Consider the following 13,131-nt stretch of genomic DNA (forward strand, 5'->3'; position numbering starts at 1 on the left):
AAACGTTTGTTATAAGAGAGTGGAGAAAATGTCAAGGGTGGTGGATAATTTGCTGGAGTGTGTGACTGTAGAAATACTCGTGGAAAAAAAGAAAAATGTTGTAATAAGCTGTATTTATAGAGCACCTGGAGCCAGCATAGAAAAATTTAATGACTGGATGGAAGAAAATTACTTGACAATAAGTCATAAATTAATGTTCATATGTGGTGACTTCAATATAGATTTGTTAAATCCTAACAAGCACACAGGAACTGAGGAGTTTATTAACACAATATATAGATGAAAGAATAAATCAAATCAAATCAAATCAAATTCTTCCTGCTCAACACTGGCTCGCTGCAGATGGTCTCAATGGTGCATTCTGATTGGTTGAACTGAGGAACTATTTAGATTACAAATGAAAAGATAAAGAGGACATGGAGACAATAATACAGCCAGACATTTAACATCCTATCTGCCTGGTTAATACTAACACACGCATATGCATATAGTAATACACAAATATTACATTTGCATCCCAAAACTCATAAGGTCAAGCTCACAGTGCACTGACACCGTTGTCACCTACACCTCATTAAATGTTGGGTAGTTTTGTGCAAAGAAAGTAAAAGGCATGATTTCTTTCCATCCGTTATGTTTTTGCTTCTTCCTACAGCTGCTGCTGTTGCTGCAGTGTGTTCTTTCCTCCATTCCCATTCTGGTGTTTTGCTGTCTCCCTCTGCAGGGTGCTCTCTTTTTGTTTTCTCTCTCTATATCTTTTAACTTTGCTCTGACATTTTCTACCTTTCTCACTGCTGGAGATTTTCCGCAGCCCTCACTCACTTTGTATTCAGTGTGTGTGCTTTTTGACTCTTTGCAGCACATGTCAGCATGTATGTGTTCAGTTAACAACAACTGTGTGTCAGCTGTGACACCTTTAGCTGACAGCGACCCCACCACAAGCCACACTGACGACTGACAGGGTCAGGTTCTTCCCCTTCAACCTTTAGCTTCCCGTTAGTAGATTTGCCGCCTTCTTTCCGTGTCTCTGTCTTCTTCTTCATCTCACTGTCTGTCTTTCGCTCCCCGGTCCTGTGGATTTTAACACTAACTCCTCACACTGCCCACTGTTTCCCACTCACCTTTGACATGAACTGCAATAACCAAGCCCTAAAGGAAGGAAATGTGCCTGAACATTGTTGAGCAACATATCAGGAAGGAAGCAGCTAACTATGACAGGAGAAGAGCTCCCTTATGCATAAACACAGACACAAACACACATTTTTTTACCTTTAGTCACACTTTTATTGTTTTTTTGTTCTTCAAGTACTGTATAGCAAATGTGACGGCACCAAGTGCAGACACAGATCCTTGTGTGCACTTTTTCACACAGGTTCCTGACTTCTGTGGTACCACTTTAAAAATGATGGATGTTTAGAAAGAGTTTTCTAAAAGCTTATTAGATTAGTCATTAATTCACTAATGGTTTATACATGATCTTTGAGCCATTAGTGTGAGCATGTTTTGGGTTGCCAGGTTGTGAAAAATCCCAGGGGCTGGTCTTTATCCTCCTCCAAACACTTGGCTTTGTGATTCATCAGGTGACCCCTTCATGTCCAACCTCTTAAAAACTGCAGAGACAAACTGTTTATTAACAGCATACTGACAATTGCATCTGAGAATTTAATGGATTACTCTAAAAATCTTTCATTATTATCTTGCAGTAATAACAGTCATAACTGCTATGATTGCTTAGTAGATTGTAAGATATCATTTAGTAATGTACAGTAATTTGGAATGGGCCTAACTTTTACTCTATTTATCCAGTCTGAAATTGTAAATATCATGCTCTTAAATCTATTTTGGTCCAGATCCCTGCAGCCCATCTCAGTGGTCCATTGGAGAGGTCCTGCTGATGAATTAAAGCGCTAGCCAAGAAGATAAAAGGGTGCTACTTGAGCTGAATCAACCAAAACGATTTGTCACAGCTTAGCAACTCAAATTTTGCTCTTAAAAATGACAAACTTGGCTCATTTATTGACTGTTACTAATGGCATTACAGTGTATGAACCCTTAGTTGGGTGCGCAGTTAGAATGTCATACTTATTTGCACCCCCCAGACAAACAAACACCAGCAGTCATAATCAAATACATGCTGATGGGTTTTGCAACCTTAAGAACTCATTAGGACTCACCTCCAAAACAAACATTAGCCTGCTGGTCTCCTTTACCACATCTGGTGTATTAAAAGATATGTTGCGTTGCGTCACTTTCTATATTAATAGTATTTTCAACAATCCCCCATACCCCAACAATATATTGCCTCTGCTCTCATTACATTTTGTCACTCTTAACAAATATGCAGGTGTTGTGTTTCCTAATGAAGAAACACATCACCCAGTGCAGCACTGTGTTTCACTGTGTTTGAACAACAGCTGAGGTGGCACAGATGAAGACGTAAATCTGGGTTGGAGACTGACGGACATTAACCACGAGTAGGGGCAATTCACTGTTGGTTTGCCTTTGTAGATGGATTGCTGAAAATACTGTTAATACAGAAATTGGTCCGCCTTATCCTTGAACTGTAAGACTGTTGCACAGTTTGAATGTGCATGTAAAAGACACAACCTGGCAATGTTTTTAGGTTCCGTACTATATAATCATATGCCCCCAAACATACTATCAGTTCTGTTATCTGTTGCTAAACAGTATATAGTTGCTTTATACACACACACAGTATGCAACAAGGAAAGAGTTGCATGTAATCATGAGATCAAAAGGTTAAGGAGAAAAGGGTGGGAAATGTGTCTTAACTGTAAAAATGACACGGGCCAGCATCACTGGGATGACAGGGCTGTTTTTTCTGTTAAGTCTGTAACAGCATTGAACTGATGTTGGTGTAAATCTACTCGAAGCCTCTGTGCATTAGCAGTGAGAGACTGGCCCTCGCTCGGATCAAAGGATCAGATTTAATGTGCTTCGAAACAATTACAGTTTCAGAGTCAGACTTCACCCAGGCCAGTGTGGCTCCAGAGGCCACTCAAGTCTGATCAAAGAACAAAACCAACAGGGCATTTGTCTGTTTCACTGCTGAATGCCCACGAAATCTGGTGCTACCTCTTCTGCCATGTCTCATGTTCAAAAACAGATAATGTTGTCTAAGCTCCTTGGCTGTTTTATCATCATTATTCCACATCCTCAGCAAACTGACAACCTTGTAGCATCACACGTCCACTTTCCCTTTGAGCTTAGGCTTTTCACACAGCTCACTCTGACCTTTAAAGGTATAGTTGGCTCTCCCGGAAAAACTATCAGGAGGAAACTTGATTCCGAAAGTATAGACAACCAAAGAGATTCTACCCTTTTGTTTTGACTTTCCCCCAAAACACAGTACACACTGCCTGAGAACTACTTACAGATTTCAGAAAAAATAACAAATGCCCCCAAACAAAAGCAATAATTACCTGTCCAGCAGAATTATGGCCACCGTGGCGCCACTTTTCAGCGCCTTTTGTTCTCTGTTGTCGCCATCGTTCAAAAGCCACATGTCAGGTTTGCCCGGATGCACCTACTTTCTCACTCCCCTCTCTCTGTTTTCACTCCCTTACCCTGCTCACATTTTCCTTCACACCTGTTTCTTACCCCCAGATTACCACCAGCTGCACCTGATTAGTTTCTCCCTATTTAGTCCCTGCTCTTCGTTCACTCCCCTGCCAGTTCTTTCCAGCATTTATCAGGCCCGTTTGTTACCTGTCGTTCTTTTGATTCTGTGTTAGTTTTGTCTTGCCTCCTTCTCTCCAGCTGCTTGGATTTATCCCTCCTCACCTTAGTCGCTCCTTCGGACCACGGACCTCTTACGCTCTTCTCCACCACAACCTGCAGGCCGATGCACAGTTTACTACTTACCGTATGTTTACATTTCTGTTATCTTCAGTACCATCCTACCCGACCAGCCCAGGAGTGTATCCCAGTGTCCGCAGCCCGGTCATCTTCACATCATATCCATCACTGACTGTGTACACCTCCGAAGCTCGACACCCGGTCCCTCCATTACTCCACTGTTCATTTTTTGTCACTTATTATCACTGTAAATAAACTACCACTGTCTGCACCAAAGTCAGCCACCTGGGTCTGTCTAATTTTTGTGACTCGCTCGCTTCTGTGTTTGAGCCACCGTAACACCACACTAATGTTAATTCTGGCTATACAGCATCCTGCTTCTTTTTTAGCTGTAACTTTCTCAAATATGGTCTTTGTTTGTGACCAAAACCTGCTATAGGTACCTTCTCAGTAACACATCAGCCTGCTTGGCCTTGTGAAAAACTCTTGACTCATGCAATGAGTGCAAGGGCAGAGTGCACTCAAATAGGAAGTTAGGTTGACAGGCATCTTGTTCAGTAGCCTTCAATTTCATCAGCAGTGTCAGCGGTTAACCATTAGTAAGGTCTAGCTTAGAGTCGAACTCAAAAATGATAGTTAACTTGTTTTGATCCACCTGCAAGGTTAACTTTATATCCCTGATTAGGGTCTATACTTGATGTAAACCAGAAATGGGGAAAAATACACCTTGAGCAAATTCTCCATCAACCCGAAGCATGTCCTAACCCCGCACACAAACAATAATGGACATGGCAGCGTAGTGCTATTGTACTGATCAGCAGGTGGGATTTCTAAACAGCCATAGACAATACAAAGACATCTATGGAGCCGTGAAGTCTCCTGTCCTTTTCTGTATGGCCCTCATCCTTTCCTCTGCCTCTCCTCACTTCTTGAAGCTGACGAGATTTGCTATAGTTAGGACCCAGTGCATGTTGGTATGGAAACTGGCTTATAAACTGTTCAGGTTGCCAACGTCCTAACTCACTTAGCAACCACCATCCAGCCTCACAAAATGTCGATGTGAAGCAGCTTTGTGATTTCTGATGAATAGAAGTCAGAAGGGTTTATTATTTGTGGTGTGTGTGGATATCCTGCCAGTCATGACAGCGTGCAGGTGCTTTAGCAGTGGAGCACAGAAGGCACTGAGTTCTCACACTGGGTTTTTAAGGCAGCGTACTGACTATCTGAATGAAGCGACACCCACACACCTACCTTGAAATGTATTGTTTCAAGCACATTCTGCTTGAAAAGGTACGAGTCTTCAGAGCTTTGCTTATAAAACATTTCTCAAATCATTCGATCAGTCCTCAAATGGGTGCAGTGTCCCATCATACAATGAAGGATGTTAAATATATTAACATGAAAAAAATTGTTTGTTTATTTTGTTGTGCAACAGTATATCCTGTTCTCTTCCACATGAGTTTGTCAATATATGTTGTAATTGCAGCTTGGCTACAAAGTATGTAATGGGTAAGAACGTAAAAACAGCTTATCTTGCTTTGTTCAGCTCACCAGCTGTCTTTTCCGCATCCAGTTGGCAGCGTTATTGATGCTTGCTGCTTTCAGATTCATTGTTTCACAGTGCTGTGCCTTGCTGAGTGGAGTCACGTTAACAACACGCTGCACTGTTCAAACAGGTTATCAATACAAACAGTACGGCTTGCTGTTAAGTGTGTGATTGCGTATGTCTCCGTGACTTTTCAAAGAAGGGTGTGTCGTCGCTTTCCTGCTGTTGTTTTACAGCCCGTGTTTAAGGAAATTAGTTATGAGCAACAATAAGGTTAAGTAATATTCTCAAACACACTCAGACACATGCTTTTCTCTAAGCTGTTAATCATACACCATGTGGTGATCAGTCATGTGAGGACAGAAAAAAAAAGCAGGAATCACACCAGTAACTTTGTTTTTTCTCTTCAGGTCGTCATCTGCTTATAGACTTACAGAACATACTTAGATTCATCAAATAAAGCCCCATAGGGATGGCAGTTTTTGTAGGCCAACCCGGAAGTTAACATTGCCCTGGTTCTCCCAGAAAAAGCCAATGGGATTTTTCCACAGGCTTTTGGATTGCTGCAGAAAATAAGCTCTGTGACAACCAACAGTTTAGGACACTGCACATTTTGTTCAGCAAGATCATCTTCACAGGTGAACACCACTTTTGTGATTTCTGAAGCCCAAATACAATCACCACAAGTAAAAAGCTATTGTTAGGCTATAAATTAACTACACCGTGGTCCTATGACTTCAACATCAACTTGTAGTTTGATTTACAGCACTTAACTCAAGATTTGACTATTGTAACACATTACTTTCACAGCTTTCTTGTAGTTCTATGAAATTTTTTCAGATGGTGCAAAATACTGCTGCTAGAACTTTGACCAAGACCAGGAGATTTGATCATATTGCCCCCTGTGTTGGCTTTCCTTCAGTGGCACCTTATTTGTGCTTAAAGTACTTGTTTCAACCTATAAAATTTTAATGGTATTGGCTCCTGTTCCTTATACATCTTCCCATACTCTTCACTTGCAGAGTGTGAGCTTGTTAGTGGTGCCAAAAATCTTTAAAAAAAAAAGTTGGTAGGGCCTTTTTTTATCGTGTTACTTTTCTTTGGGATAGTCTGCCTATTGATATTGGTCAGGTATCTTCTTTTGTGATATTTAAAGCTAAGCTTAAAACATTTATTTGAATTTTCTGCTGACTAATAGGTTTGCTTCAGTGTTTGTATAATGTGCTAAGGTAGAAAGTCTGCCATCAACACCGCACTTTAGATCATACCAAACCTTTTTACATTTTTCTGTATTACAGATATCAATGTTGATCTATACCATGATGCCCCTTTACTCAATGGTTCAGACTGTGCAGCATTAGCTGGATGAATCAGGATCCACTGTAAGAGCATCTCCACCGAACTTTGAGCAGAGCACCCTGTACTCCTGACTGATGCCATCTAACATACACCCCGACTACAAGCATCACCACTTACTGCCTCTCTGTCTTTTTCCGGTTTCTCACACAGCAAAAGCATTTCCCCAGATGAAAATTGCTCATTAAGCTGAGTACATTCTGAAAACAGCCGCCTCAAAATGGGAACCTCTACTGTTCAGCAGAAGAGGATGTTGAAGGATTCGCAGTTCCCTTTCACGCTGGGATGGAGCAACAGTGAAAGAGACACTAATATGAAAGGCTCTAACATTTCTCATGACATGGAGAATTGGTTTTAGTAAATGCTGCTGATGCTCATGATTTTAGTAGAGAAAATAAATAATGAAATGTTAATAAAGCTGTTGAGTAGCTATAATCAGTGTGATCACATGAGTACAATGAGCAAGTATGTGCTTAAAGCTGCACGAAACCTGCCCTGCGATTAGCATTTTTAACAATAGTTAAATGAGTAGCTGGTTTAATACAAATAAAGATGCTCTAATTACTACTTCCTTAGAACATTTTTTGTTTCTACATGATCCATCTTATCTTCTTTGTGATCTATTATTTAAATCTGTCCTTTGATCAGTGATCAACAGGAAGAAAACTGGTGGGGTGGGGGGGATGAGAGAGGTTTCTGTTCAGTTGACAGGCAGTGTGGATAGGTTGGGGGGGGGTTGCATTGGGATGTCATTAATATAGCTCCACCATTATGTAGATTAGCCCTATTCCCCGGAGCGCACCTTTACCCTTTAGAGCGTTCAATCACTCCACTGCTTTATGGGAGTCAAGACAAACACACACACACTTCCATGCATCACTGTATTTTATGGGCATCATATACACACATAAAACCACATGACAGCCACGAACACATCTTATTGACACACACACACACACACACACACTCTTGTTTCGGAGGACTTTACGCTGGCTTACCTTGATTTCCTTTAGACGTGCCCTAACCCAGATCTTCACCCTAAAATTTAATGATTTGCAATATGTTGTCTCCAAAAATAAGCTGTCCGCATAATGTCTCCACAACATGAGTAATACTGTACATACACACATGCACAGGTAGGATCCATGCTTGTACTCAGGAAGACAGGCAAACATACAAACACACACTTGAAAATAGGTTAGTACAAAGCAACTTCTCCTCAGATTGTCTCTTCTCATCTGCTGTGCAGTCTGTGATCTACCTTACATTTGAAATGCACACACACACACACGCACACACACACACACCGTACAGAATTGATTACATGAACTGTGTATAGTGCTAATTATCTGTCTGTGTAGTATCTTGCTGCTATTAGACTGGCTTGACCAGTGTTGACTGAGGTCCTGCTGTACTGAAATAACCTTTGACTCTGTTTACAAAACAGATGGGCACTGGGTTTACTGGGATTTTATAGCAGAATGACTCCATGAATCAAGGATCAACCTCTGACCAGTCTCCCCTGTGAACTACCCCGCTTCGTTTACCTCTGCCGCTTCATGCATGAAATGATTAATGACTTTTGTTTAAAATTGGTGATTTGTGAAATGGTGTTTTAAAAAAGTGTCTGGGCTTTGATATTCCAGTCAATATGAGTATATCACAACTTATATGTATATATGTGACATAGTACAGGGTAACAAATTGGTATATATTAGAGATGCTTCAGACGCTGATCAAATGTGATTTTGCTTAGGGTTCTTTAATTTTCAAAGACGATTTATTTCAGCCTCCAGTAAATGCATCACAACAGCACTTGGTTTTGATTGTCCCTGACCACCACAAAATTAATTGTCTTGTCTCAGTGAGGCCAATTTTCAGCATTTGAACCACCAAAGCAGCTTACTGTACCTTATTTGAATTAGGGGAGCTGCTTTTGTCAGCAGGTTGTAATCCAACGCTGTAACTGTTCGCCTGCGATAGCTTCAGAGTTAATCAGGCTGTACCTTTTTATGTAAAGCCCCTTTTCCACCGCGTGGTACCGGCTTAACTTGACTTGACTCTACTCAGATCTGTTTGCTTTTGGCGCCAGGTGCTTTGTTTTCCACTGCAGATAGTTCCCCCCCACAGTGTAGCTGGCTGTCACAGTTCTGTTGCATGAAAGTGCAGTGAAGTCACTGGCCCAGTGTGCCAGGGCAAAGCTGTTATAATTTTCCTCCTAGGACTGTTATTACGCCAGTTCATTACGTTTTGATTGTTTTTCCGGTGAGAAAATTTCCATCTAGCTTTCAAATATGTGATCAATCTATCCAGGTAATACCAATTACGGATTTGCTCCAATGTTTTTGGAGCTGTGATGACCCGCCAACATGCCAGCTAGCTAGCTCTACTTAGCAGGCATAGCTGTGTCCATTATACTCATTATTATATGTGGTTCATGTAACATAATGGCTATATAGTAACAGATGCTCTAGGCCTCTGTCACCTTAAATTGTACCCTCTATAAGACTCATGGCAGGGAAGTGGCAGCTACTGTTATAAATGAATAAAGAATGAGCAACTGGTGTCATCGCATGTAAACATCCAGGTTAATCGCTGCAACATCACCGAATAGTAGTGACAAATTTCTTTGACCAATCTGTAGTCTTTAGTGTCTATACATTACCATTGACTATCACCTCAGCTCGCTTGGAACCTTGACGGAGGTGGTACCAAATATAGTGCCAGGCACTATCCCCAACATTTGGCTGATGGAAAACAAAATAAGGTGAGCAGAGTCAAGTTGAGCTGGTACCAGGCGGTGGAAAAGGCCCTTTTTGCTGTAGACTTGATTAGAGCCACAATACATAAAACTAACATCCTAAATCATAGGAATCACCAGCCCAGTGTTGACTTGATACAGCTGCTTTAGCGATATGTTTTCTGTGTGATATGACATGACACTGTGTAAGTGTGCTCAGCTGCTGGTGAGCCTGTTTTTAGTAAATTGTTGTCAGATTGATGGACTATGTCATACAGCCCTGTTCACCCCATTCACAGCTCCATGCTGAATGTCCCATCACTGCCAGTGTCACCTCAGAGAAGCAGCTGTCAGTGGCACATGTGGGGCTTTCTGCAGCAGACTGGGGCTGATATGATAAATAGGAATGTATAGTGCTGGGGTGGTGGAGAGAAATCTTTTAAATCTTTGGTGGGTTATAAATATGCATAATGTGTGACAGTGTTTCTGTTAGGCTGGGTGCAGGGCTAAATGAGGATTTATTCATTTCAGGATTTGTTTTCAAGGATATTATTTAGTTTCTTTTTGAATGATAACAATCTGAGTGCAAATCAGTTTAGAAAAATAGCATTTGAAGGTCAAACACTGCAGTTTCATCTCTTCTTGTGTGTGCATATTTTCTATTAGTTTGAGGACCTCTGGGGCCCTTTTTCCATTTCACTTTCTGCTGCGTGAAGTAGTTTCTAAACAGTGCATGCTGCAAGGGGACTTCACTCACTGTAAACTATGATAAACACAACAATCCCACCTAAGGCCATATTCTCACAGATATTTGCCCGCCATGCTGGTGCAGGCGTGTTGTTTCATGCACCCATGAGGCAATGAAATACATTCTGGGAGCTCCAGTTGGTGGAACTGATTTATGTTTAAAGATTTTTAAGATATGTTCACATTACTATAGGTGCTGAAGTGGCTCATATCTGATCTTTTTACTGAAGCGTGAACAATCAATCACTTTTTGTTTTTTTGTTTTTTTCAAATCAGATCAGATCTGCATGTGGCCCCTGTTGGAATGATCAGATTGGAACTGATTATACATGAATGTACACTTGCTGCAAACAGGAATGTGAACCATCAACACAAAATGATTGAATCTGGAAAGAAGACTGGAGCTAATGTGAATGGAGCATTAGATGAAGTGGATTCTAATGCTCATTGACAGGATTTTACAACTTTGGAAAGTTTTACCGGCAGCAATTGTTTCATGTTTGTCTGTGACTATCCTGAGGTAAACCTCACATACATGGTGTTCACATTACAACTAATCCACTGGGAATGTGCATTTGCATGTACTTGACCAGACAACGCCACATCTTGCCGGATGACGTCATGTTATATGAACCGGATCCATGGTGCCTTTTCCCACATTCAAATGAATGAAGGCTGTGTGTTTGTATTTTTGTACATTCTGTGTGAACATGACCTAAAGGTCTGTTTATTATTCTGGAGTGGTTGGTCATATATGCCCTAAAAGTTTTGATTCAGTCTGAGTGAAAATTGAAATTGATAAACACTTTGTGTACGACAAATTTAGTGCGAGTCCCATATATATCTGCACCTTGTAAAAAAATCAAGTTAAAGTAAATTAAACAAGGCAACTCCCCATATCATTTCCACATGCCAAGTTTTGTCATAAGTAGTTAAAACAAAAATGCACAAAAAAAGAAATGTATAAAACAGTGCTCAGAAAAATTTGAACCCCTGAGAAATGAGTAATTACGGATGAAGCTCATGTGTCTGAAAGGTTCAGAGCAGCTAATGAATAGGCCTCGGGATAACATAACTTTATCTGCAACAAAATGGACCATTTGTGAGTTTCGTTTAAATGACAATGATTCATATAAACTCTTCCTGATGTGTCAGCCTGAGCCTTTAGGCAACTAAAAGCACTTAAATGTCAAGATAAAATTGCAACCATGGCTGGGAAAAACCCAGGTTGACTAATAAGAGACAGGATGCACACACTGTAGTACACTGTTTCTATACGCTTGTCTGCTGCATACACGCGGTGACGGTAGGGAAATAAAACATGAAGGACTGAGAGAGGCAGTAAGACCCAGAGGAGGAGCAGAGAGAGCGAGGCAGTGAGAGAGATAGCGAGAGGTGGGAGGAGAGAGAGGAGGAGGGACTGCGCTCGCTCTCGGCTCTGTGCTGGAGCTCATGGTGTTTGCACTTCAGTGTGTGTCTCAGCCTGCCAGCGCAAGTGAGTGCATCAGTGCGTCGCTCCCTGTGTGAATGTGTGTGTGACTCCAGCGCTCTCTCTGTGTGTGTGACAGGTGGAGATGACATGACTGCACTCGAGAGGAAGAAAGGGAAAGACCTGTAAGGACTTCACACTAACAAACAGACACACACACACACACACATGTGTAAACACACTCAACTTTTCCTGTACATGCCCTCACACACACCTTTAAATTCCTATGCTGCTCAGTTTAGGGAAAAGATAAGTTGTTGGGGGGTGTGTGAAAATGTTTTGTTCCAGAGGCTTATCTCCCAGCCTGTAACAGCTGACTCCGTGTAAGCACAGCAGACAAGACAAACACACTTGCACAGCTCCTGATTGTTGTTTTTGATGTCTGCAGACGCGGTCAGCAAGTGTTTCTTCGTCCTGACGAGAGTTCAGCTCCAGCTCCGACTACCAGACAGTCCACCACGTTGTCTGAGCAACTCCAGGTAGGATTTACCTCTCCTCTCCTGTCCATGCTGTCTGAGAAACAGGATGCTATATGCTTGATTCTCTTCTCCCTTTCCTTTCATTTTCCCCATCTGTAACCACTGCAGGGTAGACCGTGATACTTCACCTTGATATACTCGACTCTCTTGGTTTTCCCCTTATTGTTATAATTCTTAATTTCTCCCCTATTTTGTCCTTTCAGTCCCTTGTTCTCCTTCTTTTCTTTTCTCTGACTTTTTCACACGCACACACACACTTCTGTTCTTGCGGTGCCTCTTCTTATTCCCTCGACATTCTTATTTTTTGGAACGATGAACTTTTGTCTGGACCAGGTAAGGTTCAACTCTTGTTGTTGAAGCTTCCCCTCTCTTCCTTGAGTTGGTGAGATAGTACTTATTACTTGCCAGGGGCTTCTGTGTGTGTGTGTGTGTGTACCTACATATGAGATGGGAAGATAAAACGGTCATAAACATGAAAGGGAGGAAATTAAAAATGATGATATTTGTGTTTGATGAGTGCTTGTGCACAGCCGACTCTGTCTGCATGTGTTGCATATGGGTGTGTGTCCTACGTTACTACATTTGTCAGTTGAGTTGATGCAATTTGCTTCTGCTGTCCCCGAAGCAATTCGTCTCATTTCACTGTCATTTTTTTCCTGCACATTATTATGGTCTGTCTCACTCCTTTTGTGTTTGTATGATTTGTGACACATAAGCAGATGTTTAAAATTTAAAACAGCTGATTTCTTATTTGCCATCAAACAGCATTAGTTTGATACAGTATGTGTTTTTACACAGTGTGAGTATAAGAGTGTGTTTGTTTATGTATTTGTGTTTTATATTGCAGAGAGATTTAATGTTGTTGGCAGCAAAAACGTTTGAATGGATGCCTGTGTCAATATGTTGTGCACAGATCCAGTTACCTAGACAGATGCACACTCACAAACATGCACGC

General features: G+C 41.3%; 1 protein-coding gene across 3 annotated transcripts in view; it reads left to right on the forward strand.

Moving 5' to 3' along the window:
- pde2a (phosphodiesterase 2A) overlaps nucleotides 1-13,131 on the forward strand; it is a 155,159-nt gene that overhangs the window by 37,054 nt on the left and 104,974 nt on the right. For 2 of the 3 annotated variants that reach the window (XM_020618221.1, XM_020618222.1), the window contains exon 2: nucleotides 12,086-12,176. In XM_020618221.1, coding sequence (XP_020473877.1) covers nucleotides 12,086-12,176 — 91 coding nt within the window. Of the gene's footprint in view, nucleotides 1-11,670; nucleotides 11,823-12,085; nucleotides 12,177-13,131 lie in introns of those variants that run through there. The other variant, XM_020618224.1, reaches the window with a different exon arrangement.

The sequence above is a fragment of the Monopterus albus genome, unplaced genomic scaffold, assembly GCF_001952655.1.
Source record: "Monopterus albus unplaced genomic scaffold, M_albus_1.0 scaffold202.1, whole genome shotgun sequence".
In the NCBI taxonomy this organism is placed as follows: Eukaryota; Metazoa; Chordata; class Actinopteri; order Synbranchiformes; family Synbranchidae; genus Monopterus; species Monopterus albus.